A 23,287-nucleotide genomic window follows, 5' to 3' on the forward strand; every position below is an offset into this window, starting at 1 on the left:
GAGGATGAGTCAGTATTTCTGGATGCGTTTGGATCCCGACCTTCCACCTCCTGGGTGTCTCCGCCTTTCGACCCACTGATGTCTATGGTGGATCGAAAGGTGTGGACGGCTCCAGACACAGTGGAACCGACCCCTGGAAGACCTGCAAAATTCATTACTGCCCCACAGGACAAACAGTTCTTGACCAAGGGTGTCCCCATTGATGCCATGGTGGTAGCAGCGGTCACAAAGAAGGAGTTGGCTGAAACTTCTTCATCTATCCATCCCCCTAATAAGGAGTCCAGGACGATGGACAGATATGGGAAGCGGATGTTCTCTTCAGCGACCTTTTCCATGCAGTCCCTGAATTACCTGTGCCACTTTACCCATCTTCAGAGGGATCTCCTGAAAGAGCTTGGAGACACCCTCCAAGATCCATCAGCTGAGGGGGCCCAGGCTAAGGCAGCCTCCCAGCTGGCGACTCTTAATTCTGTGGTAAATTCCTCCATGCAGCTCATTTTGTATGCAGCCGATGGTGCGAGTAGAGCTGCAGGCACAGGCGTGGCCCTAAGGAGGCACGCTTGGATGCGGCTATGTAACTTTGCGGAACCTTTCAGAGTGTCTTTCACCAACACCCCCTTTGATGGTTCCTCTCTCTTTGGATCACAGGTGAAAGATACCCTTACCAGGTGTGAGCAGGAAGGCAAGACTCTCTGCTGTAGGAGTCCATTTTCACTCCTTCCAGACCATATCCTAAGGGTCAGAAGAGTGGGAAGATGTGGTTCCGGAAATCCCAAGGAGCCTTGCTGGACACACGTGGTGAGTTTCCCTCCAGGGGCAGAGGAGGGAACAATAACAGATGCTGCCCTCGTGGCAGAGGGGGTCCGCAACACCAGGGCAGCAGAGAATCCTTCTCTGACAAGCCCTTCCAGCATCCCTGAAGGGTTTGCCCGGCTGCTCACCTCTGGAGGCATTCGGGGGAAGACTATTACTGTACCCTGGAGCCTGGCGAGACATAACACAAGACAAATGGGTACAGTCCGTCATATCCGGAGGCTACAAAATCCCTTTCGTTCACACCCCCTTAAAGTCATACAAGTCCCTTCCAGATGTTCTATCCAATCTAAGGGACCAAGCAGTGCTAGAAGTCTTAAAACTGCTAAGAAAAATGGCCATCCAGCAAGTCCTAGCAGACCAACAAGGATCCGGAATTTACTCAAGGTTCTTTTTGGTACCAAAAAAGACAGGGGACTGGAGACCCATTTTGGATCTCAGCAGACTAAACAAGTCTGTACAAAGAACAAAATTCCGGATGGTCACGCTTCAGTCCATTTTACCCTTTCTGGGTCAGGACAATTGGATGTGCTCCATAGATCTTCAGGATGCGTACTACCACATAAAAATGGACAGACACTTCCGAAGATTCCTTCGCTTCCGGCTGGGAGCCAGCCATTATCATTTCAGAGCTCTGCCCTGTGGTCTCACCACAGCCCCCAAGGTGTTTACCAAATGTATGACAGTAGTTACCGCTCATCTGAGATGGCAAGGATTCCAAGTGTTTCCATATCTCGACGACTGGCTCCTCACTGCTACCACCAGACATCACCTTCTGTGAGCCAGAGACTGCATCATCGACATTTGCTCCAGGCTAGGTATCACAATAAATTTCGAAAAGTCTGCATTGTTGCCCTGTCAATCTATCACCTTTGCAGGTGCAAATTTAAATACCAAAGACATGTTAGCGAGCCTCCCACCAGACAGGGTTTCAGTGATTCGTCAGCATGTCAAGGTTTTATTAGCATGCCAAAGGATTCAAGCCAGGTTTGTCCTTCAAACACTAGGTCTCATGGCAGCAGCTATCATACTTGTTCCCCTAGCTCGTTTTCACATGAGGATTCTCCAGTGGCTTCTTTTCACCCAATGGTCCTTCCAGCAACTTCCCATGTCTTACACGATTATGATCACTCAGGCATGCAAGAAACACCTTGCGTGGTGGATGGTCTCCACATCAGTGCTCCACGGCAGACCATTTGTTCTTCCCCCTCTAGTGGCTATAGTGACCACGGACGCCTCCCTGATCGGGTGGGGGGGGCATTATCAGGGCAAAACAGTCCAAGGCACCTGGCAACCTCACGAGTATCATCTGCACATAAATGTCTTGGAGATGAGGGCCGTGCTATTAGCATTGCAGGCTCTTCAGAACTCTCTTCCTATCGGGACCATTGCAGTCCAAACAAACAATATGTCCGTAGTGTGGTACATCAACAAGCAGGGCGGAACCAGGTCCTACCCCCTATGTCGAGAAGCACTCAGACTATGACAGTGGGTGATCTCTTCCCAACGGTTTATGATTGCAACGCACATCCCTGGGAAGTCCAGCGTTATAGCAGACAGACTGAGCAGAGCAATTCTCATGCCTCACGAGTGGTCTCTGAACCAGGTGGTTGCGGACCAGATCTTCCGTAGATGGGGCCAACCTTGCTGCGACCTTTTTGCAACTCCCCTCAACAACAAGTGCAGCAATTTCTGCTCCCTCCTTCCACTCCCCGGGCATCCCCCCAGAGATGCTCTAGTCCACAATTGGCCCCAGGGACTTCTTTATAAATTTCCTCCTTTCCCCCTCATACTGATATTGATTCAGAAGGCTGCCATTTCGGGTTGCAAAATGATCCTCATTGCTCCTTACTGGCCTCGACAAATATGGTTTCCATTCTTGCAGTCCTATCTTCTCGAACAGCCCTTGGCTCTGGACCTAGTTCCAGACCTCCTGATTCATCAATTGGGCGGGTGCACCAATCCCTGCACACTCTCCAGCTCACAGCGTTGTTGCTCCACTTCCAACCGTAGCCAGGCTCCCAGATATTTCCCCATCTTGAGAGAAATCCTTTTGTCATCACACAAGTCTGCGACCAGAAAAACTTACGCTAGTACGTGGAAACGTTTTTCTTCCTAGGCAGAGACAAAAAGCATTGACCCCTTTTCAGCCCCAGTGCACTCCATTTTGGAATTTCTAGCAGAACACTTCCGCGCTGGTTCTGCTTCAGCTACAATTAGAGTCCAGTTAGCAGCAATTTCAAATTTTCACATTGGCCTGTCGGAAAACAGTATCATGTCCCATAAGCTGTGTAAAGCCTTTCTCAAAGGAACCACTTTGCTCAGGCCCCCAGTGAGATATCCTCCACCACAGTGGGATTTAAACTTGATTTTAACTTTGCTGATTTTGCCCCCTTTCGAACCTGCAGCTTCTTGTTCGCTGAAGTTCTTATCTTGGAAAACCTTCTTCCTGGTAGCTATTACTTCAGCCAGAAGAGTTTCGGAACTACAGGCTCTTTCTGTCCGTCCCCCATACCTCATGTTCCACAATGACAGGGTTGCTCTTAGGACTAATCCATCCTTCCTTCCTAAGGTCTCTTCAGAGAGTAACTTGAATCAGTCCGTAGACCTTCCTGTGTTTTTCCCTAACCACTCCAACAGGGCGGAATATAAGTTGCATCAGTTAGATGTTCACAGGCAGCTACGCTTTTATTTGCACAGAACCAAAGACATTAGAAAATCAGATCAACTTTTCCTGTCTTATGCAGTAGGTAAACAAGGTCTTCCGGTCTCCAAAGTAACCTTATCCAGGTGGTTGACTTCTATCATCACATTCGTATATCAACTGAGGAATAAAGAATTGCCAGCTAATTCGGTGGCCTTTCAGGCTAGGTTGCCCATGGAATCTATTTGTGCTGCTGCTACATGGGCCAACCCACATACTTTCATTTTGCATTACAAGTTGGATTTGGTTTCCAGGAGCAGAGCTGACTTCGGTTCCACTGTTCTGAAGAGTCTTTTCCGATGAGCCACCCAGGTTTTTAGGTGCTAGGGACGCTGTCCCAACCAGCAAGAATAGAAGGCGAGATAGACAACTTAACATAAAGAAGTTATGTACCTACCATAACGTTCCATGTTAGTTGTCTTCTTCTCGCCTTCTTTCTTGCGTCCCATCCCCCTATCCTAGTGGACCGAGAAGAGTTCTTCTTGATTTTTCACCGGCTGAGTCTTCTCTGACTATTCCTTTCTGACTAGTAGTCTCTCCAGTAGGATTTATGCATTCTAGGATAGGATTCCTTTATTATTATGTCTGCAGTTAGACTTACCAAATGAGATCTGGGTATCTAGCACCAGGCATCATGGGATATAGTGGGGCCTTGAGCCAGTAAGCAGCTCTCGAGCTTTTGAAGATGGCCGAGTTGGAGCCGAGGATCGGCTCCGAACCCAATCAGCAAGAAAGAAGGCGAGAAGAAGACAACTAACATGGAACGTTATGGTAGGTACATAACTTCTTTTTCTGGCCTATGTGTGTGAGCGCCTAAAGTATGAACTTTCATATTCTTCAGTGAAAGTCCATCTCTCAGCTATCTCAACCTGTTTACCTCTCGATCCACCCCCTATTATCCAGGTTAGAGGTGAAACTCTTTCTCAAGGGGGTTCTTCACATCAGACCACCGAGGAACCCCCCTCCCCCCCTTGGAACTTGAATTTCGTTCTGGAGAAACTTACAACTACCTTCGTTCTGGAGAAACTACCACCTTTGAACCAGCAGCTTCTGCCACATTAAAGATGTGCACCTGGAAAACTGTTTTGCTTGTAGTTATTACTTCAGCCAGAAGAGTCTCGGAGCTACAAGTACTCATGGCTTCTCCACCTTACCTCATTTTTCATATGGATAGAGTCTCTCTTCACACTAACCCTTCCTTCATACCCAAAGTCGTCAATGAACTGTCACTTAACCAATCTATCCATTTACCCACCTTCTTTCCTTCAGCACTGAATGACAGTGTGAGAGTGCTCTATTCCCTAGATGTTCACCGGCAACTGAGGTTCTATCTGGATAAGTCTAAGGACATCAGAAAGTCCAACCAGCTCTTTGTATTCTTTCACCCCAGGGCCCTGGGGAAAGCTGTATCCAAACAGACCATGTCCTCCTGGATCTCCAAAACTGTAGCCTTCTGCTACTCCTCCCACAGTAAAGACTTACCCCACACTGTGAGGACCCAGTCTACCAGGACAGTGGCTTCCTCAGGGACATTCCTGAAAGGCCTTGATACAGCCACCATCCTAGAGGCAGCTACTTGGTCTTCTGTCATCCACACCTTCACTAAACACTATAAATTAGATAGCATCTCCAGAGCTAGGGCAGGATTTGCAAAAGCCATCCTACATGAATTCTTGGAAACTGATACTTCTTCCTCCACCCATTTGTCTGGCTGAGCTTTGTTACTCTCCCACATCTGAGAATACTGCAACATGAGAATAGAAGGACATAGATTAGTTGTGTAAAATCTTACCATAACCATAAATGTCCTTCTCTTCCATGTTGCAGTATTCCTTTCTCCTTTCCTACCCCCTTTAGGACCTTTCACTTTCTGGATGGCATCTTTTCAGCTGCTTTTAGACTATTGTCCAACCGGGCATTCAGTTCTGAGGTCTCTGCGTGCGGATGTCACATTTATGGCCCACAGTTTATGGTCCCAGAGTGTGATGTCGCACGCATCATGCAGCAGACAGCTAAGCTTTTGTATATGAGATGGATGTTCGGGTCACCTGAGGTGGAGGATCCCACGTGTGAGAATACTGCAACATGGAAGAGAAGGACATCTATGGTTATGCTAAGATTTTACACAACTAATCTTTAGCTCCACATTAAATTGCATTCTTGTTTAAGATCCTACTAAATTCATTTCTTTAATCTTTCTAAGTGTCTCAGCAGTCATCTGCCAACTATGCCAATAGACTACACTCACCCACCCAAACACCAACTTTACAAAACTACCCATAATCTCTCTGACTTTAACCCAGATATGCTCAGTTATACTCTTGCATATATGAACTGGAATACCCAAAAAACCCTCCCTGCTGCATGATGCCACCAGGAAATTTAACACCACATTCCTAAGCATCCTAAATAGCTTGGCTCCTCCAAAAAAAAAAAAAGAGTAAACACAAATAATGCAGTTTGACTCTCCAAAACCAGCAGAACCCTTATATAAAACAGAGGTAAAACCTAGAGACCGTGGCAAAAACATAGAACAGCAGAACATCACCATAATTCAGAGAGCTCTGTAATTTAGCAAAAAAAAAAGTCAAATAAATGCCATCAAAAAAATATATTGTACTAGTATACAACAATAAACTAAACCTAAAAATTTCTGGTCATCTGTTAAACAAATATTACATCCGGGTCAAAAATTCAACCCTAAGACCTCACCTAGCAACACCCCACTAGAAATAGCCATACAGTTGAGCACCTATTTCCTAAACAGTATAGCCTCACTCACTAAAATTCTCCCATCGTATCTCCTATCCCTTTAAAATCCGACAAACTAGCTCCCTCACCCCATCTCGTAGTCCTATACAAACACAACAGACTGACTAACGTTTACTGTAAAATTCGTTAAGTTAAAACCTTGCTGTACCTCATCTGACAAGCTCCCAAATTAATACCTCAAAAAAGCAGCTAATAGTATTGCCTACCCAATCATAAGCCTTATGAACAACTAACTCCATTGAAGAATCCTACATCCCATCTCTCTGGAAAAAATTACACATCACTCCATTACATAAAGGCAGCAATGGCGGATTTAGGCTCTGGCGCAGGGGTGCGTGCCACCCCCTTTTTGCTGCTGCGTCCAAGAAAACTACCTGCTAATTAAAACAACAAAAAAATACCTTCTGAAAGAGTTAAAAGGGAGCGTGTCAAAGTTCCAATGTTTTGGCAACATTTTTTATTGCATCACTGCAAAACCTTTCTTTTAAAAACAAGAAAACTGTCTTTACTTTCTGCCTTTTTTTTTGTTTTTTAGTTTCTATAAACAGGGCGTTCCTTCTGCTTTGAACTTTACTCAGGAAGAACCTCCCATCACGCATGCTTCATATTTTTTTGTCCCACCCTCCACCTTCATTTCTTTAAGTATGCAGTTACTGATATTCCTGGTATTGTTTTCCTTCCTCAGTTGAACAAAACCTAACGGTAGTATTCATTCACAATGAGTGCAGGCATATTGCGTCAAATAAACATGATTGTCACAGGAGCAATTTTCCTACCTGTAAATATACTTTCGCACTGTGTCTGCACTATTGTTTTAATATAAAAGAGTGAATTGCAGTATTCTTGGTATAAGCATTAACCAACTGAGCTTTTGTGTGATCAGTTTCACATACTTGTGGATGCTGCATGCATCTGATAATCTTTTTTTCTTTTTTAATGTAATTTTCTTTTAGGAACAATCAGGCAAATGACAATGTCTCTGTGAAATAACAGAACCATGGGAGATCCATATGTTGTCAGCTAAACAATTAAGTCTGGCATTGGGTGCTGAGTCTTGTAATCTAAATGTTTTTTATGGTAAATTTAAAGTATAATTGTTGTTCCCTGTTGCCGATCGTGATTGTGGTAGCGCGACTCCGCTATTTCACAGATACTTTTTCATTAGTCCGCTTGGACTAACAAAAAGGAAAAAAAAAAAACAAATAAAAAGAATGTGCTTTACTGTGTATTTTGCAGCAGAGATATCAATATACAGCTCAGCTGTCCCTGTTTTTGCAAGATGTCTCTGACTTTCCCTGATATCTTGCCGTGTTCTTTATAAAATGTTTGATTTTGTGACAAAGTGTTGGGGATAAAGGTTAGTCAGTATTCCTGTAGGTGAGACTTTCATGTATCTTTTTGTTTAGAAAAGGTCTGTTGATGCAAAACTCCAGTTTATTTTAACAATGCATCTTACTATCAGGTCATTTAGCAGCTGCATGTTTTCACTCTTACCACTCAGACTGCAGTGCTAAACATTGCTTTGCAGTCTTTGTACAGAATTCGACTAAAAGTGCTACTGGTTTCATAATAACAATAATAATAATTATTATTATTATTATTATGCCTTGCGGTTCTGTTGGACAACACTGTATGCCTAGAACTACAAGCATCAGTCATGTTTTCTGTACCCTAGAATGCTAAGACTATATGGGGACTGTTGAAACTCCACAGGGCAACCACATTGGACATTATTAGATTACACAACTAAATGCTGCACAGCTCAGCTAGTTCTGCCTCTGTCCAGACCTGGTCAAAGATGTAGAAGTTTATGTGGTGGCTGCCAAAAAAAAAGCAATTAGTAGAAAATGGAAATGAAAATCTAAACCAACTATTCTTGACATAGCAAATATTATAACATAGATAAAAGAACAGGAAGTGGGATCTTTAGAAAAGGATCGGAGTAAATTACAAAGAAAAATGGGAATAATGGGAACAATACATGCAGAAATGTGTTTTGGAGGAGGAACGGTTTATGTAATGGTGCTTTGATTATATGACGTATAACAATATATATAATGTATAACATTTGTAAATGTGAATGTACTAATATGGTTTGATTACTTTTATATAAACGTATCACAAGTGATCATTCAGTAAGCAAGCAATAATGCCTGACTGGGTTTTGTGTTAATGTGTAATTAATGCCCGCCAAGTGTGTTATAAGGCCTGATGTCACAGGCGGAGGGCCTCTACACCCATGGTAGGGCATTAATTGCATGTTAACACACACCATGAAGGGCATTATTGCTCTTAGAGAATGGGCTATCTGTAAAATTGTTGTTTTACTTTTTTATTATTATTTTTTAGTATATTGTTGATGTAAAATACTTCCTCCGCCTAATGTTTCAAACTTGCTGTAGTATATGTTAATGGAGTTGGAGGAAGCATTTTACATCTAAAATATAATTTTTGGTCTCTTACTCCTAAATTGGTTCGTTTGCAGTCATTGGAGATTGACGTTACTAAATAATGACATACATTTGAGTTGCAGACTTCTATTTCCTTCAGAAAATTTATGCTAACACAAATCCTTTACTTAACCAACTTTGTAATTTTATAAGAGCAATAATTAAAATCTGTTTCTATTTTAGAGCCTTTGCTCCTCCTTTATTTTAGGCTTTATCCAGATTTTTCAGTACTCTTTATAGGTTCATAGATTAGTACTAGGCTAATTGCCCTTGCGAGCCATTTTAAGCCTAGCCAATTATCCCCTGTGAGACTCAAACCCTGTACCTTATGTTTGTAAGGCAAACACCTTAAACATTAAGCCACCCTCCCATTACTGCTGCTGCTCCCAGTAGTCATGTCACCCACTTTCTCACACACACACACACACACACACACACACACACACACACACACACACACACACACACACACACACACACACACACTTCTGCTTCAGAAAATGTGTGATAATGGGAACCCTGTTATTCTAGCAGCTTTTTAAGATTATAAGAGTAATATTTAAAATCTGTCCCTATTTTCTGTCTTTTGTTCCCCCATTTTTTTGTGTCTCTCTGTCCAGATTTCTTGTGCTAAGAGGTACGGAAATCTCTTAAATGATGCTGCCAGGGGAAAGGTCGATCACACACACACACACACACACACACACACACACACACACACACACACACACACACACACACACTTTTTTCCTGTTTCATTTATTTTGTTAAACTCGCTAAACAGCAAAAGTGCTAATTAGCAAGTATAAAATAATAGCTCCATCGATCTCTCTCTCTCTCTCTCATACATGCATACAATCTCACACACCGACATAAACACACACACATCCTTTTTTTGAAATTCTTTTCTTTTTTATTTTATGCTCGCTAAACAGCTAAAGTACTGGTTAGTGAGTGTAAAATAATGGTGTCCGTTAGTTTTTATTGTTCAAGTTCCAGAATAGCTTGATATGCTGCCGAGAAGCTGCAGACTCATTTTTTAGCAGGCATTACTTGTACATTAATGCCTTGCTGGACACCTTTTGTTCTCCAATCAAGATGTCGATGTACAGTTTGCCCATTCTCTATAAAGGTGCTTAAAAATGGAATGGTAGCTGCTCCAAACCACTATATGTACGCCTCATTGTCTACATACTGCTTCCATCTTTTTGTGTTTGTCTGTTGCAGCATGCCCAGTTTGCCTTCCTTTATCCTCCTCCCATTGCCTGTCATATCAGTCAGACAACCCCATTCAACAAAAGTAAATAAAAAGATGCATTTTCTAATGCTGAAAGTTGAGTCTTTCATGGCTTTTACACTGATTCTTGTATAAAGTAGAATAGTATCAACATTTTGTTAGCTTTTTCTACTAGCTGAGATTTAATTAACCATGTTTCTAGAGATGACTTAAGAATCCAAAAAGTCTTGTATAGTTTAACGGGTTTCCAGATGGATTTTCAATAAATGCGAGTTAAGGGAAAAGAAGTTTAGTGTTGTTCATGCTGTCTGTTTTCAATGTGAGACTTGTTTTGTTTAGTTCAACAAATGACTGTCAGACTTTTTGCTGTAAAGTCTGAGAGAGAAGTTTTAATTTAAATCCAAATCTCTGTGATCATTGTAAAAGTAAAAACGAAAATAGTGTGAACACCGAGGTTTGAACAATGTTTATGGTAACCGACGAGAAATGGCCAAATAATGCAGTACTAGTAAGCAGAATGTATTGGTGTGTTTCCCACCTAGGGCCACATTTGACAATGATCCAGCTGATTTCATGGAAAGGAAGTTATAGGATTTAAATGGAGTCTGTCTAAGAACACAAGGTTACATGTGAACTGTAAAAGGAGTCTGTCTAGAGCATGTTGTGCTTCTCTGTTGAATGTTCAAAGATGGAAGACATGTCTGTTTGTACATGACATGGTGCTCCTGGTTTTCATTGATATGCTGTTAAAAGAAACAGGACTGGTACTGGAAAATGTGCCAGTCTGCAACACTACAAATCTGATGTTGTTCCCTTTAAAGCCAGGCAATGAATTATTACTTCAGAGAGTTATTATTGAATGCTTAACAATACAGCTCTGTAAATATCGGATTTGATAAGATTTGGTTTAATGCTAGATATTAAAATGTTTACAGAATGTGGTTTGTTTCATTTTGGTCATTTTGTCACTGAATCTTTAATGCATTTATTATACTTTCTTTCTGCTGGTTGTTGGGGTATAGTTTATGCCTCTTTGCTAGGTTTTATTTAAAATTTTCAGAAAAGGGATGATAAATGAAAATAGGGAAAATAAACCTGCTTGTAATTAACGTTGTGTGTGTGTTTGTGTGTGTGTTTGTGTGTGTGTGTGTGTGTGTGTGTGTGTGTGTGTGTGTGTGTGTGTGTGTGTGTGTGTGTCTATATATGTGTGTGTATATGTGTGTGTGTGTTTGTGTGTGTGTGTGTGTGTGTGTGTGTGTGTGTGTGTGTGTGTGTCTATGTGTGTGTGTGTGTGTGTGTGTGTGTGTGTGTGTGTGTGTGTACATACGTAGTTAGGGGAGATGACTCAGTCCTCTTCCCCATTATAACATTAGTAGCTTTTATAAGACTTATATAGATGTGGGGAAACTTGCTGTTAATATGTGTTAGAAGGAATGTTCAGGTGTTCCTTTTTTATGATGCGCTCTCCTTTTTTGCGTGACATTCTACGCACAACTGTTCCATTTAAATTTGTCATGGCTGTGCTGTATGTTTCAGAACTCAGCACTGGTGGAAAACCTTCTATGTATAAATAAGCAACCTCCTCATAAGAAAACTCAGTGTCACACTCTCTCTCTCTCTGTCCATATGAATGTTGCTGTAGCAGTGTCCTTTCTGCTCATTCACTTGTATCATTGTATAGTGTACTCAAAGATCCTGTCCACCCACTTAAAACACATTGGTGCTAACTGTAGCGCTAATGGTTGAGTGGGTGATGACCAAGGCACAGTGCAGCAAATTTGTTGCAACAACAGTCTTCGTCTATCTCTTGACAATGTGGCAGTCTATGCTGTTCTGGCCATGAAATGTCAGTGAGCCAGTTTCCATTCTTGTACTCAAACTATCCTATCCCATTTGGTTAGAGATTGGCCTTACCCATTCCCATGGTCATTACTTGTATATTACCCCTAGTGATAATAACTAGGATCATACCTTAGATAATTTGAGGGTACCCATGCATGCAATACAACATTTAGGAGCTGATTTTGTCCATTAGTAGTACAGGGGGTAGTCCTGGGGTAAACTTTCTGTTTCCCATCCACAGATCTAAGTTGCACTTGAAACTTGACAGGGATGAACTTTGTTTTATGTGAATGTGGAGTCTGTTCCATAGCAGTGGTATTCTCTGCAAGATATACCTGTGCCTCAAAACTGTTCTGCTGATGTTTCAGAAGATGTTTCAATCTCTGCACTGAGTATTTCTGATGCCATTTGACTTGCTGACGTGCAGTAAATCCGTCAGTATTGGGTCAAAGGATGCCTTATATGCCAGACACATGTCACTACTTCACAGTCTGTAGGATACCAAGTATAGTAAAAGGGTTTTGTGCCAGTCCATGTAGGACATGTTGTTTAGGCATTGTATTCATTTAGTAAGGTATTTCTGTGTGTTGTAGTAGGTGCATGTGTCTGGACAAATGCATGCTGAGTGTGGCCTTATATTCAATGAATGGCCTAATGAGGAAAAAGTAAAGGGGACAATGACATCCCTAGATCTAGACACAAATCCTTTGGTTATAAGCTGTGCAATATAGAAGGGCTTTCTTATAACAATAGACACTTGCTAGTCAATGTCCACATAAGTTCCCAGTGCCACATGATTCAGTGAAAGGAGGTATACACTGGAATCTATGATGTGCATTTTGAACCATATTTCAGTAATGTATTGACATTAAAATACTCTATAAACAGAGAAAAGCAGTGAATCTCCTCTCTGTGACACCATGTCCTTAGCCACTGATTGAATACCAATGTTATATTGCAATATTCAGTTGCCGCATGAGGTGATGAGAAGACTTCACTAAGCAGGTGTCATTTTCCTGTGCTTGTTAGGATGTTTGATAATCTTACTTGATCCTAGTGCACATGTAAGAGGAAGGACTTTCTAAGTCTGACTGCATCACGAACAATGACCATGTCAGAGTTAGTTTTAATCAGAGCTGAGGTCCCTAAGCTTGCCTCCAGGCAGACATAGCACTGTCAGAAGCTTCTTTACACTGCCCAGTGATATGCACACCTATTTAATAGACAGTGGAGTCACCAGTTAATAGAATATCTGGGGTTACCAGGTTACAATGCCTGCATTATCAATACTTACTGTGGTCACATCATCTTCAGCGGCACTATTCCCTAGGCTATCATAATGCATATGTAAAGCCATATCATCATGAAAAAGGACTATGGCTTGGCAACCAGATGTCACTCCCAGGCATGCCTTGAAATATCTGGTACCACCTTTAAATCTGATGTGTGCTAGATAAGAGTTACCTACTTTTACAGTATCACAGCTGCACTATAAGGATGTACAGCTGAATGTACATTGCTATATTTTCAAACCTGTTGTCAGTGCAGCTCTAGCTGCTCCTCTTTCTACAGCCCCAACTGCTTTAATCTACTTTCCACATGCCGCAAATGTCGTCTTTCTATACTGCTCCCCCCTTCTGCAAATTCCTGGATCCGCCACTGGGCAGTACGTCAACATCACAAACTTCAGACCTATAGCAGTGTTAACCACTCCCCTTCAGAATTCTAGAAGTGTTTGTCCAGAAACAAATGCTAAGAGACCTCCTTTAGGAAGATCTTCTAACCCTCACTCAACACGGCTTTTGTCTCTTACATAGCAGTAATACGCCACTCCTAACGTTCACTGAAACTATCAACAAAGCTGGCGACAGTGAGAAATTGTTCTCCCTGTTTTCTAGATTTGTGTTGAAACCCTTCAATAAAGTCTGCCACAGTAAACTTCTTCAAATGTCCTCACAGTCCACTGTTTAGTGATTCAGAAACTACTTGTTTGATTAACAACAATCAGTCAAATGGCAGTCCACCCTCTCTATCTACCTCCCCATTACCACAGGTGTAGCACAAGCCCCTTTCTCTGTAACACCCCCACTAACAGTGTTCATTAATCTGCTCAACAACCCACCCTAATCCAATTTGCTGACAATTTCATACTCGTATGCTCATCTGACAGTGTTACTCACCTTCAGTAAATCACCCAAGAATCCTTTACCCCCACTAAAAAAATGGCTTTGCATTTTCCAGGTGATGCTAAATCCAAACAAAACCAAAATACGTTTTACTTTCCTAAAATCACTCGCTCACGAAAAGTTTAATTTCAGAATTTTTCTGTCTTAACAACGCTGTCATGAAAGTTACTCCATATTAAATTATTGAGGGTCATAATAGACTACAACCTCAGATATGGTCTGCACATCCAAACCTCCATACAGAAAAGTTACCCAAAAATAGGTATGCTGTACAGAGCCAACACTTTCTCACCAGTTGAACCAAAAACACCTTAGCCACTACCTACCTCCTTCCTTCTCTTCCCTACAGTATTCCTGTCCTTAAACATGTCCAGGGAACACTAAAAGTACAGCTCGAACAGTGCTACAATAAAATCACTAAATGTGCAGCAAATACTCCATTTAGAGCCCACCATTGCTTGACACTCCTCTCTAAAATGGATAGAACTCGAACACCTTCTGACATACACAAAGCTGCTTACCCCATACAAAGTTATTCACTGCCCTGCAGCCTGTCCTGCACTAAGTGCTATGCTTACTTACTAAACCATTAACTACACTCTGCTATCCATTGACCAGAAACAACTTTCACTGCACAAGCCACTTAAATCAGGACATAGTATTTACTCTTACTGTGCTGCCAATGCCTGGAATGCCATACCTACATCCATTACGTCTGCATCCTACTTTCATTCTTTAAATCACAGTAGAGATTGTCTAACCATTACCTGGCTCTGCTCCTGCACTTCTCCAAGATAACCTGTACACCTCTAGCAAGAACTGGCTTTGCCACTGAGCACCCTATTCAGCCAAAGCCTAAGTACAGGCTTCATTCCAGCAGAGTGGATAACTACCATTGTCATTCCCTTGCACCAGTGGTGCCACTACTGACCCTGGAAACTATTGCCCCATTAGCTTGACAAGTCTGATCTGTAAAGCCATGGAGTGTATTATTATGGATCTCATAAACCAGGACATAGGCATTCTCCAAGCACTTGACCCCACCCAGTTCGGATTCGTCAAGTGCAGATCTTGTCTTTTGAACCTGGTAGACTTCTTTGAGACTGTCACCAAGGCCCTCGATGAGGAAAAGTCAGTGCATACAGCTTCCATTAACTTGGCCAAGGCCTTTGGCACAATCCCCGACTTGGACATCATCAAAAAGCTAATGCAACGTGGTGTAAATCCCTGTCTCATCAGGTGTGTGGCCAACTGGCTCACTGACAGGACCCACATGGTCAAAAAAAGTGCCTCCACCTCTGACAACAGACCTGTCACTAGTGGTGTTCCCCAGGGATCTGTCTTGGGACCCCCACTGTTTGGCAACTACTTCTCAGAGGTCCAGGCAAAGTCAAAAGGCCTGTGGCTGACCAAGTTTGCAGATAACTGTAAGTTGGGTGCTGTCATTTACTCCCCAAATGATGTTAACATACAGCAAGAGGGTCTCGCAGCAACAAATGACTGGTGCAAAAGTCATGGGCTTGAGTTAAACACAAAAAAATATATTTTCATACCATTTGGCAAAATCATGGACCCCCACTGATTACCACATGAACAGAAACCCCATAAGCAAACAACTTGTGGTGAGAAACGTGGGTACTCAGGTTGACAACAATTTCACATTCAACCATCATGTAGCGGCAGTGGTCAGAAAAGCCTTTTACTTGGTTCATCTCTTAAGTAAAGGGATTGCATCCAGAGGAAAAAAAGGAGCTTATTACCTCTCTGTACTCCTCCCTCATTAGGCCATTAATTGAGTATAACACCCCGTTTGGTATGTACCACTCCAAACACCTGCACCAACTGGAAAGGCCACAGAAATACCTCACAAAGAGAATCCATGGCCTCCAACATCTGTCCTGTGTGGACAGGCTCAAATCACTATCACTCTACTCGGTATCGTAGAGACCACTCAGAGGTGATCTGTGTCTCACTTGCAAGGCAATATTGGACCCTGGCCTACTAGAGATGCTCCATATCCACAAGTCTTAACTCCTTGCACATGACCGGCTTGATAGGCGTAAATCTAATATGCAAGATCAACAAAACCTGCTGGAGAGAAAGTCTCTGGAATAGACTTCCCATACATGTCAAACAGAGTACCTCGCTGACACTCTTCAAGTGTAACCTTGATGAGTGGATGGGAAACCACAAATTTGTCCCAGGGGTTCCACCTTTGTCCCTCATTGACAGGGATGACAGGTGCTGACTGTGGTTTCTTTTTTGGGGATAAACTCTTGGCTAGAGTTGTAAGAGCCCCAGGGCCATTAGCCAAGTAACTTCCTATGATCCCCCTTCCTTGCTAATACCCCCCCCCACCAGTTCCACTCCAACTTTACTCCTGCCCTCTCATCACTAACTATAATAAAAGTGCTCCTGAGTGCTGCCATTAAGCACAACTTATATTGTTAATTTAACAGTGTGGCAGTTACATAACTTAATTCACAGTTACTTCCCCATGCTAACCCAACATAATTACAACTGGAACCCCCAAAGTGATGTAACCTCTGCTTTCCCACCCACTAATATTAATACCATAAACATGAATGTGTATGTTTAGTCTTCCGCGTTAGGAAGTAACTTTTAAAATCATTTTGTTTGTAATGTAGTGTGAAATGACTTTTGGTTTCTGCATAAAAAGGGTTTGCATGCATGAAGATGTATGCAGTTTTTAATGCAGAAACAAAGTTCATTTCACACCATTAAACATAATCTTTCATGGTCAGGTCCACCATAAATCCTGTCCTTAAGTCAAAAACCGTGAGTTGAATTATAGTCTGGTGAATGGACAGTATGACTTTAAGAGCTCACTAGATTTTAATCATGAGCCTAATTACTATTATTTAAATGTTTCATTAGTTTTGCTTTGGTTTCAGACATCTGAAGAAGCACCTTTTGTGTGAAAGCTTGAGTGGTATATTTTTTATATGTATGTTATATGTATCTTTGAGTTGGGGGACCTTTTCTGACTTTACTGAGGGAACCAGAGTAGATTTTGTGTGTTTGAGCTGCTCATCTTCTAGACATCATGCGGAGTAAATACATCTTTGTTAAGGAAGTAAAGGTTTTATGTTTTTTGGCCACAATGGCGTTCAGATCTGTCATGCAGCCTGGAGCCCTGGAAGTGGACAGTACACAGTAGGGCACTGTCAGATGTGCAGTCTGACTGTGCTGGTACAAAAGCTGTCTGTTCAGCTGGGAGTGGACCTGCAGGCTTCTTGCCTGCCCTAAGCCCATAATGTGATTGCAGACAAGCTTAGCAGAAGCAGTATCAGCAGATGTGTGTAGAAACTGGACCCCCACATGTTCCTTTCCCTTGTGCTCAGATTAGATCTGTCATTGCTGGACTCATCATGTCAGTCAGGAATTTCCAGTTGCAAACATTCTGTTCAGATTTCCAAGCAGGAAATACTTAGTTTTGAATGCCTTTGACATCCAGTGCCATAAAAGGTTGCTTTATGCATTTCCACCCTTGCCATTTTTGTCATTGATGTGCCAGCAGATCAGAACAGATAGAATCTAGATCTTACTGGTGGCTTATCTCTGACCAAGTTACCTGTGATTCTCCCTGCATTCATTCATGTGATTCATGGCGATAGGAAGGGTCCTGCCGTGCTCCTTCAGCATTGCACCATACCCACTCAAGAAGAAAGGGCTCTGGTGTACTAAACCTAAAGAGCCTGAGTTTAGCTGTATAGTTAATTTCTGTCTAATATTTTTTAAGGACCGGCTGTTAGTGGAGAATAGAAAATGCAAAAATGACCAGCAGACAGATGTAAAAGTAGAGAATTCTAAGATCAAAAACCCTGGGCTATGATGTAATTTTAACGTAAATAAGAAACTTTACCCTTTGCTGCTCATCGTTCTGTTAAGGAAACATGTAGTGAAAGAGAGAAGTTTACTTTAATGTGTTTTTAAAAGCATTAAATAATACCTTATTAATTAATTATAATTTAACAGTGGTAATGTATACATTATGTAGAATGTATTTCCTATTGTGCTGTCTGTAAGGAGGATACAAGGGTTAAGGAGGTCTCACTCTGTTCCCCCTTGCAAAGCATATCAGGGAGAATACAGTTTAATCTGTGATAGGCTCATGTTGAGAAGTATCTGGTAAGTCTTCATGCATCAGTGTCACGAGCACACACGAGCTTGTTCCAACATTCTTAACTGTCACTGAGAATTGTTTAGGGGCAGTGAAGATGGACAGAGCATGGACTGTTAACATTTATAGGTAGTAAAATAGTCTTATGACCGCAAAAAAGAGGGAAGGGCTTTTAGCATAGTTGTTGAGTCCTGAGATTCATAGCAGTGAAGTTGTAAAAGAACTCAGGAAGATGACGGAGGTAAGAGGAAGGCTGATACTTTGTATGTAGGACTAAAACAGGCTAGAAGTTGTACAGCAAGCTCCAGAATATGGTAGCAGTCAGGAGTATAGCTGGTTGGGTGGAAAATGAAAAAGATGGCCAAGTGGGTCAGCTAAAGAGGCTAACATGTTTATGGTGTGTCAATATGTGAAGTAAAAAACACAACAGTTACAAGTGCTCCTGTGTGTCTTTGTATGTCAGGGATACATGAACAAGAGGGAGTGTATAAATATTTAGGAAATGATGAAGGATTGACAATAAAACATGAACAAATGCAAATAAACTCAGTAAGGAATACTTCAGAAGTCAAAAACTAATACTGAAAACTGCCTTGACATCTAGAAATAAAGTCCAAACTGTAAACCATCCAGTTCCTGTTCTAACAGTTTTGGGGTGACTGACTGGCTCCAAAATGTACTGGATTGGTTGGACAGGAAAACAGGAAAAATGCTTCATGCTTATCAAATGATATATAAAATATACCAAGATTAGATAATAACAAGCAAAGTGAACATATAGGTAGATAGGTAGTTAACTGTGTATGAAGGAGATACATACTGCCATACCAGATATAACTAATAATGTAACATAAAGTAAGTATGCTACGATGCAGGCATGCCTGAAGTAACTGACAAGTGTCTTACTATGGGCTGGTCTGTAGCAGATGTAACAAAGAAGACTGAGACACAGTGTTTGTCTGGAGTATTCTTGTTAAGAATTACTGACAATACTTGATGCATTGATGTATTTTGGGTTTTTTACGCCAGGCCAAATGTAACTGATGAGGGCTAGCACTTTGAAGAAGTCCATAGCAAAAGAAAGTCACTGTACTGGGGAAATTAATTCAGAATTTTCAAGAAAGGGGAAGGCCAAGAATACTCCAAAAACAGTGGAAGAGTGGTAATACGGTATAAAGGGAGTGATATTGTGCCTGCTAGAATAGGAATGTCAATGGGATAATGTGCTGTACCATAGCACTATAATCTGAGATCAGGAGGCTTATTATCGGAAGGTGTGTAGATAACCAACTAAAGAATGCCACGATGGTGTCCATAAAGTTACTTAATATGACTTTTCGTTTGAGGTATTAAATGCCTTTTCCTTTAATGTTGGATAGTGTGTATAAAAGATGTACTGTTTGTGTTGGAAAGAGTATTTCTGCTGTTGCTGTGTGTGTATGTATGTTTGTGATGTGTGTATGTGTATGTCTTTATCTGTGTCTGTCTATATTTATTACCAATCCAGATGACACGCACAACAAGAAACTCATCATGTCTTGGCTGCACATATATTAAATGCTTTTCTTTTTTTTTTTTTTTATCTTTACAGTATGGTTCTGTTGGCATGCGGAATAAAACACTTGAAGAGGCATATCTAGAAATGTTGAAACCTGCTGAAACCATCACTGTAAAGGCCCAGTGCAGGATAGATGATTTTAACAAGATTAAAGGACTGCCTGGAGATGGCTTTTATATCAGGTACTTAATGTGTTATTTTGATGACACACAAACACTTGTACCAAGATGGAAACTTGAATAGGCAGCCAGTCTGACTTCTGCTTTTAATAACCTTAAACATACCTCTCTGCATAATTAATTCTGCTTTTGTTGTTAAGACTGTTCTGGTTGTAAAGGTGTTTGAGTCCACAAAAAATAAGTGAAAACATCAAACCTTGGGGGAGGGGGGGGGTCTTGTGTGGCTTTTCATGTCCATTTCAGATATACGTTGTTTTCTCCATGTAGAGCTCACCAGGACGTCTTGATCTTCTAGTCCCAGGAATTCAAAACTGATAGAGACACTGATGTGATCAAAATATCAAAGTTCTGACTCAAAATTTATAGAAAATAATGAACCCATTTGTGATATAGATGAGATAAAGCCCTGACAGCGCCACAGGCGACCTACGTTCTGTTAACAGCTTGGGTGCCAGTAGGAGCTTGTTGGAGAGGATGGTGGTGTGTAGCCACTGGTAGTACCCCCCACCCTGTGGAGAAGGAGGGGCCTTTAGCTTGTCACATGGCTGATACCAGGGAAGCACTAAGTGTTTACCTAGTGGATATATGAGCCAGCTGTGCCCTCACCACCGTAGCGCAGTCACACTTTGTTGCTGTTGGGAAATTGGCATTAGTTATTTATATGTTGTCCTGTGTTTACTGGGAAAGTGTGACTGGACACAAGTCCCATCTTCAGCAGAGACCTAGGGAGAAAAACTCCATGTAAAATACATATTTACATTGAGCAACAATAAAAATTAAACATTATAAGAATTACTTTGCAGGTAGTGTTGAGATAAGTATTGAAGACAGTTATCCTATACTTTAGTTGTTATATTATTTTACGTTAAGTAAAGACGTGTTAACTTGTGATAGGTAGAGATACAAGCAGTGATACACACAGGTTCACTACATGTATACGTGCATTGTATGTAATGAGGTAAGATGGCAGTAGAGCAGGAACAGACATTACAATGATACACACAGGTTCACTACATGTATACGTGCATTGTATGTAATGAGGTAAGATGCCAGTAGAGCAGGAACAGACATTACAGTGATACACACAGGTTCACTACATGTATACGTGCATTGTACGTAATGAGGTAAGATGCCAGTAGAGCAGGAACAGACATTACAATGATACACACAGGTTCACTAGATGTATGCGTGCAGTGTATGTAATGAGGTAAGATGCCAGCAGAGCAGGAACAGACATTACAATGATACACACAGGTTCACTACATGTATACGTGCAGTGTATGTAATGAGGTAAGATGCCAGTAGAGCAGGAACAGACATTACAATGATACACACAAGTTCACTACATGTATACGTGCATTGTACTGTATAAGGTAAGATGCCAGTAGAGCAGGAACAGACATTACAATGATACAGGTTCACTACATGTATACGTGCATTGTACGTAATGAGGTAAGATGCCAGTAGAGCAGGAACAGACATTACAGTGATGCACACAGGTTCACTACATGTATACATGCATTGTACGAAATGAGATAAGATGCCAGTAGAGTAGGAACAGACATTACAGTGATGCACACAAGTTCACCACATGTATACGTGCATTGTATTTATTGCAGTAAGATGCCAGTAGAGCAGGAACAGACATTACAATGATACACACAGGTTCACTACATGTATGCGTGCATTGTATGTAATGAGGTAAGATGCCAGTAGAGCAGGAACAGACATTACAGTGATACACACAGGTTCATTACATGTATACGTGCATTGTATGTAATGAGGTAAGATGCCAGTAGAGCAGGAACAGACATTACAATGATGCACACAGGTTTACTACATGTATACGTGCATTGTATGTAATGAGGTAAGATGCCAGCAGAGCAGGAACAGACATTACAATGATACACACAGGTTCACTACATGTATACGTGCAGTGTATGTAATGGGGTAAGATGCCAGTAGAGCAGGTATAGACATTACAATGATACACACAAGTTCACTACATGTATACGTGCATTGTATGTAATGAGGTAAGGTGCCAGTAGAACAGGAACAGACATTACAATGATACACACAGGTTCACTACATGTATACGTGCATTGTACGTAATGAGGTAAGATTCCAGTAGAGCAGGAACAGACATTACAATGATGCACACAGGTTCACTACATGTATACGTGCATTGTACGTAATGAGGTAAGATGCCAGTAGAGCAGGAACAGACATTACAGTGATGCACACAGGTTCACTACATGTATACATGCATTGTACGAAATGAGGTAAGATGCCAGTAGAGTAGGAACAGACATTACAGTGATGCACACAAGTTCACCACATGTATACGTGCATTGTATTTATTGCAGTAAGATGCCAGTAGAGCAGGAACAGACATTACAATGATACACACAAGTTTACTACATGTATACGTGCATTGTATGTAATGAGGTAAGATGCCAGTAGAGCAGGAACAGACATTACAGTGATACACACAGGTTCACTACATGTATACTTGCCTTGTATGTAATGAGGTAAGATGCCAGTAGAGCAGGAACAGACATTACAGTGATACACACAGGTTCACTACATGTATATGTGCATTGTTTCTAATGAGGTAAGATGCCAGTAGAGCAGGAACAGACATTACAATGATACACACAGGTTCACTACAAGTATACATGCAGTGTATGTAATGAGGTAAGATGCCAGTAGAGCAGGAACAGACATTACAATGATACACACAGGTTCACTACATGTATACATGCATTGTTTGTAATGAGGTAAGATGCCAGTAGAGCAGGAACAGACATTACAATGATACACACAGGTTCACTACATGTATACGTGCATTGTATCTAATGAGTTAAGATGCCAGTAGAGCAGGAACAGACATTACAATGATACACACAGGTTCACTACATGTGCATTGTTTGTAATGAGGTAAGATGCCAGTAGAGCAGGAACAGACATTACAGTGATACACACAGGTTCACTACATGTATATGTGCATTGTATGTAATGAGGTAAGATGCCAGTAGAGCAGGAACAGACATTACAGTGATCCACACAGGTTCACTACATGTATACGTGCATTGTATGTAATGAGGTAAGATGCCAGTAGAGCAGGAACAGACATTACAGTGATACACACAGGTTCACTACATGTATACGTGCATTGTATGTAAAATGTAAGATGCCAGTAGAGCAGGAACAGACATTAGGTTCACTACATGTATACGTGCATTGTATGTAATGAGGTAAGATGCCAGTAGAGCAGGAACAGACATTACAATGATCCACACAGGTTTGCTACATGTATACGTGCATTGTATGTAATGAGGTAAGATGCCAGTAGAGCAGGAACAGACATTACAATGATGCACACAGGTTCCCTACATGTAT

At 41.5% G+C, this 23,287-nt stretch overlaps 1 protein-coding gene across 1 annotated transcript in view; it reads left to right on the top strand.

Moving 5' to 3' along the window:
• Positions 1–23,287, top strand: part of DLG5 (discs large MAGUK scaffold protein 5) — a 3,463,687-nt gene that overhangs the window by 2,858,049 nt on the left and 582,351 nt on the right. The window contains exon 27 of the mRNA XM_044055764.1: positions 19,740–19,888. Coding sequence (XP_043911699.1) covers positions 19,740–19,888 — 149 coding nt within the window. The remainder of the gene's footprint in view (positions 1–19,739; positions 19,889–23,287) is intronic.

This window comes from Protopterus annectens, chromosome 14.part0 (assembly GCF_019279795.1).
Source record: "Protopterus annectens isolate FY-2018-M chromosome 14.part0, PAN1.0, whole genome shotgun sequence".
Taxonomy (NCBI): Eukaryota; Metazoa; Chordata; order Ceratodontiformes; family Protopteridae; genus Protopterus; species Protopterus annectens.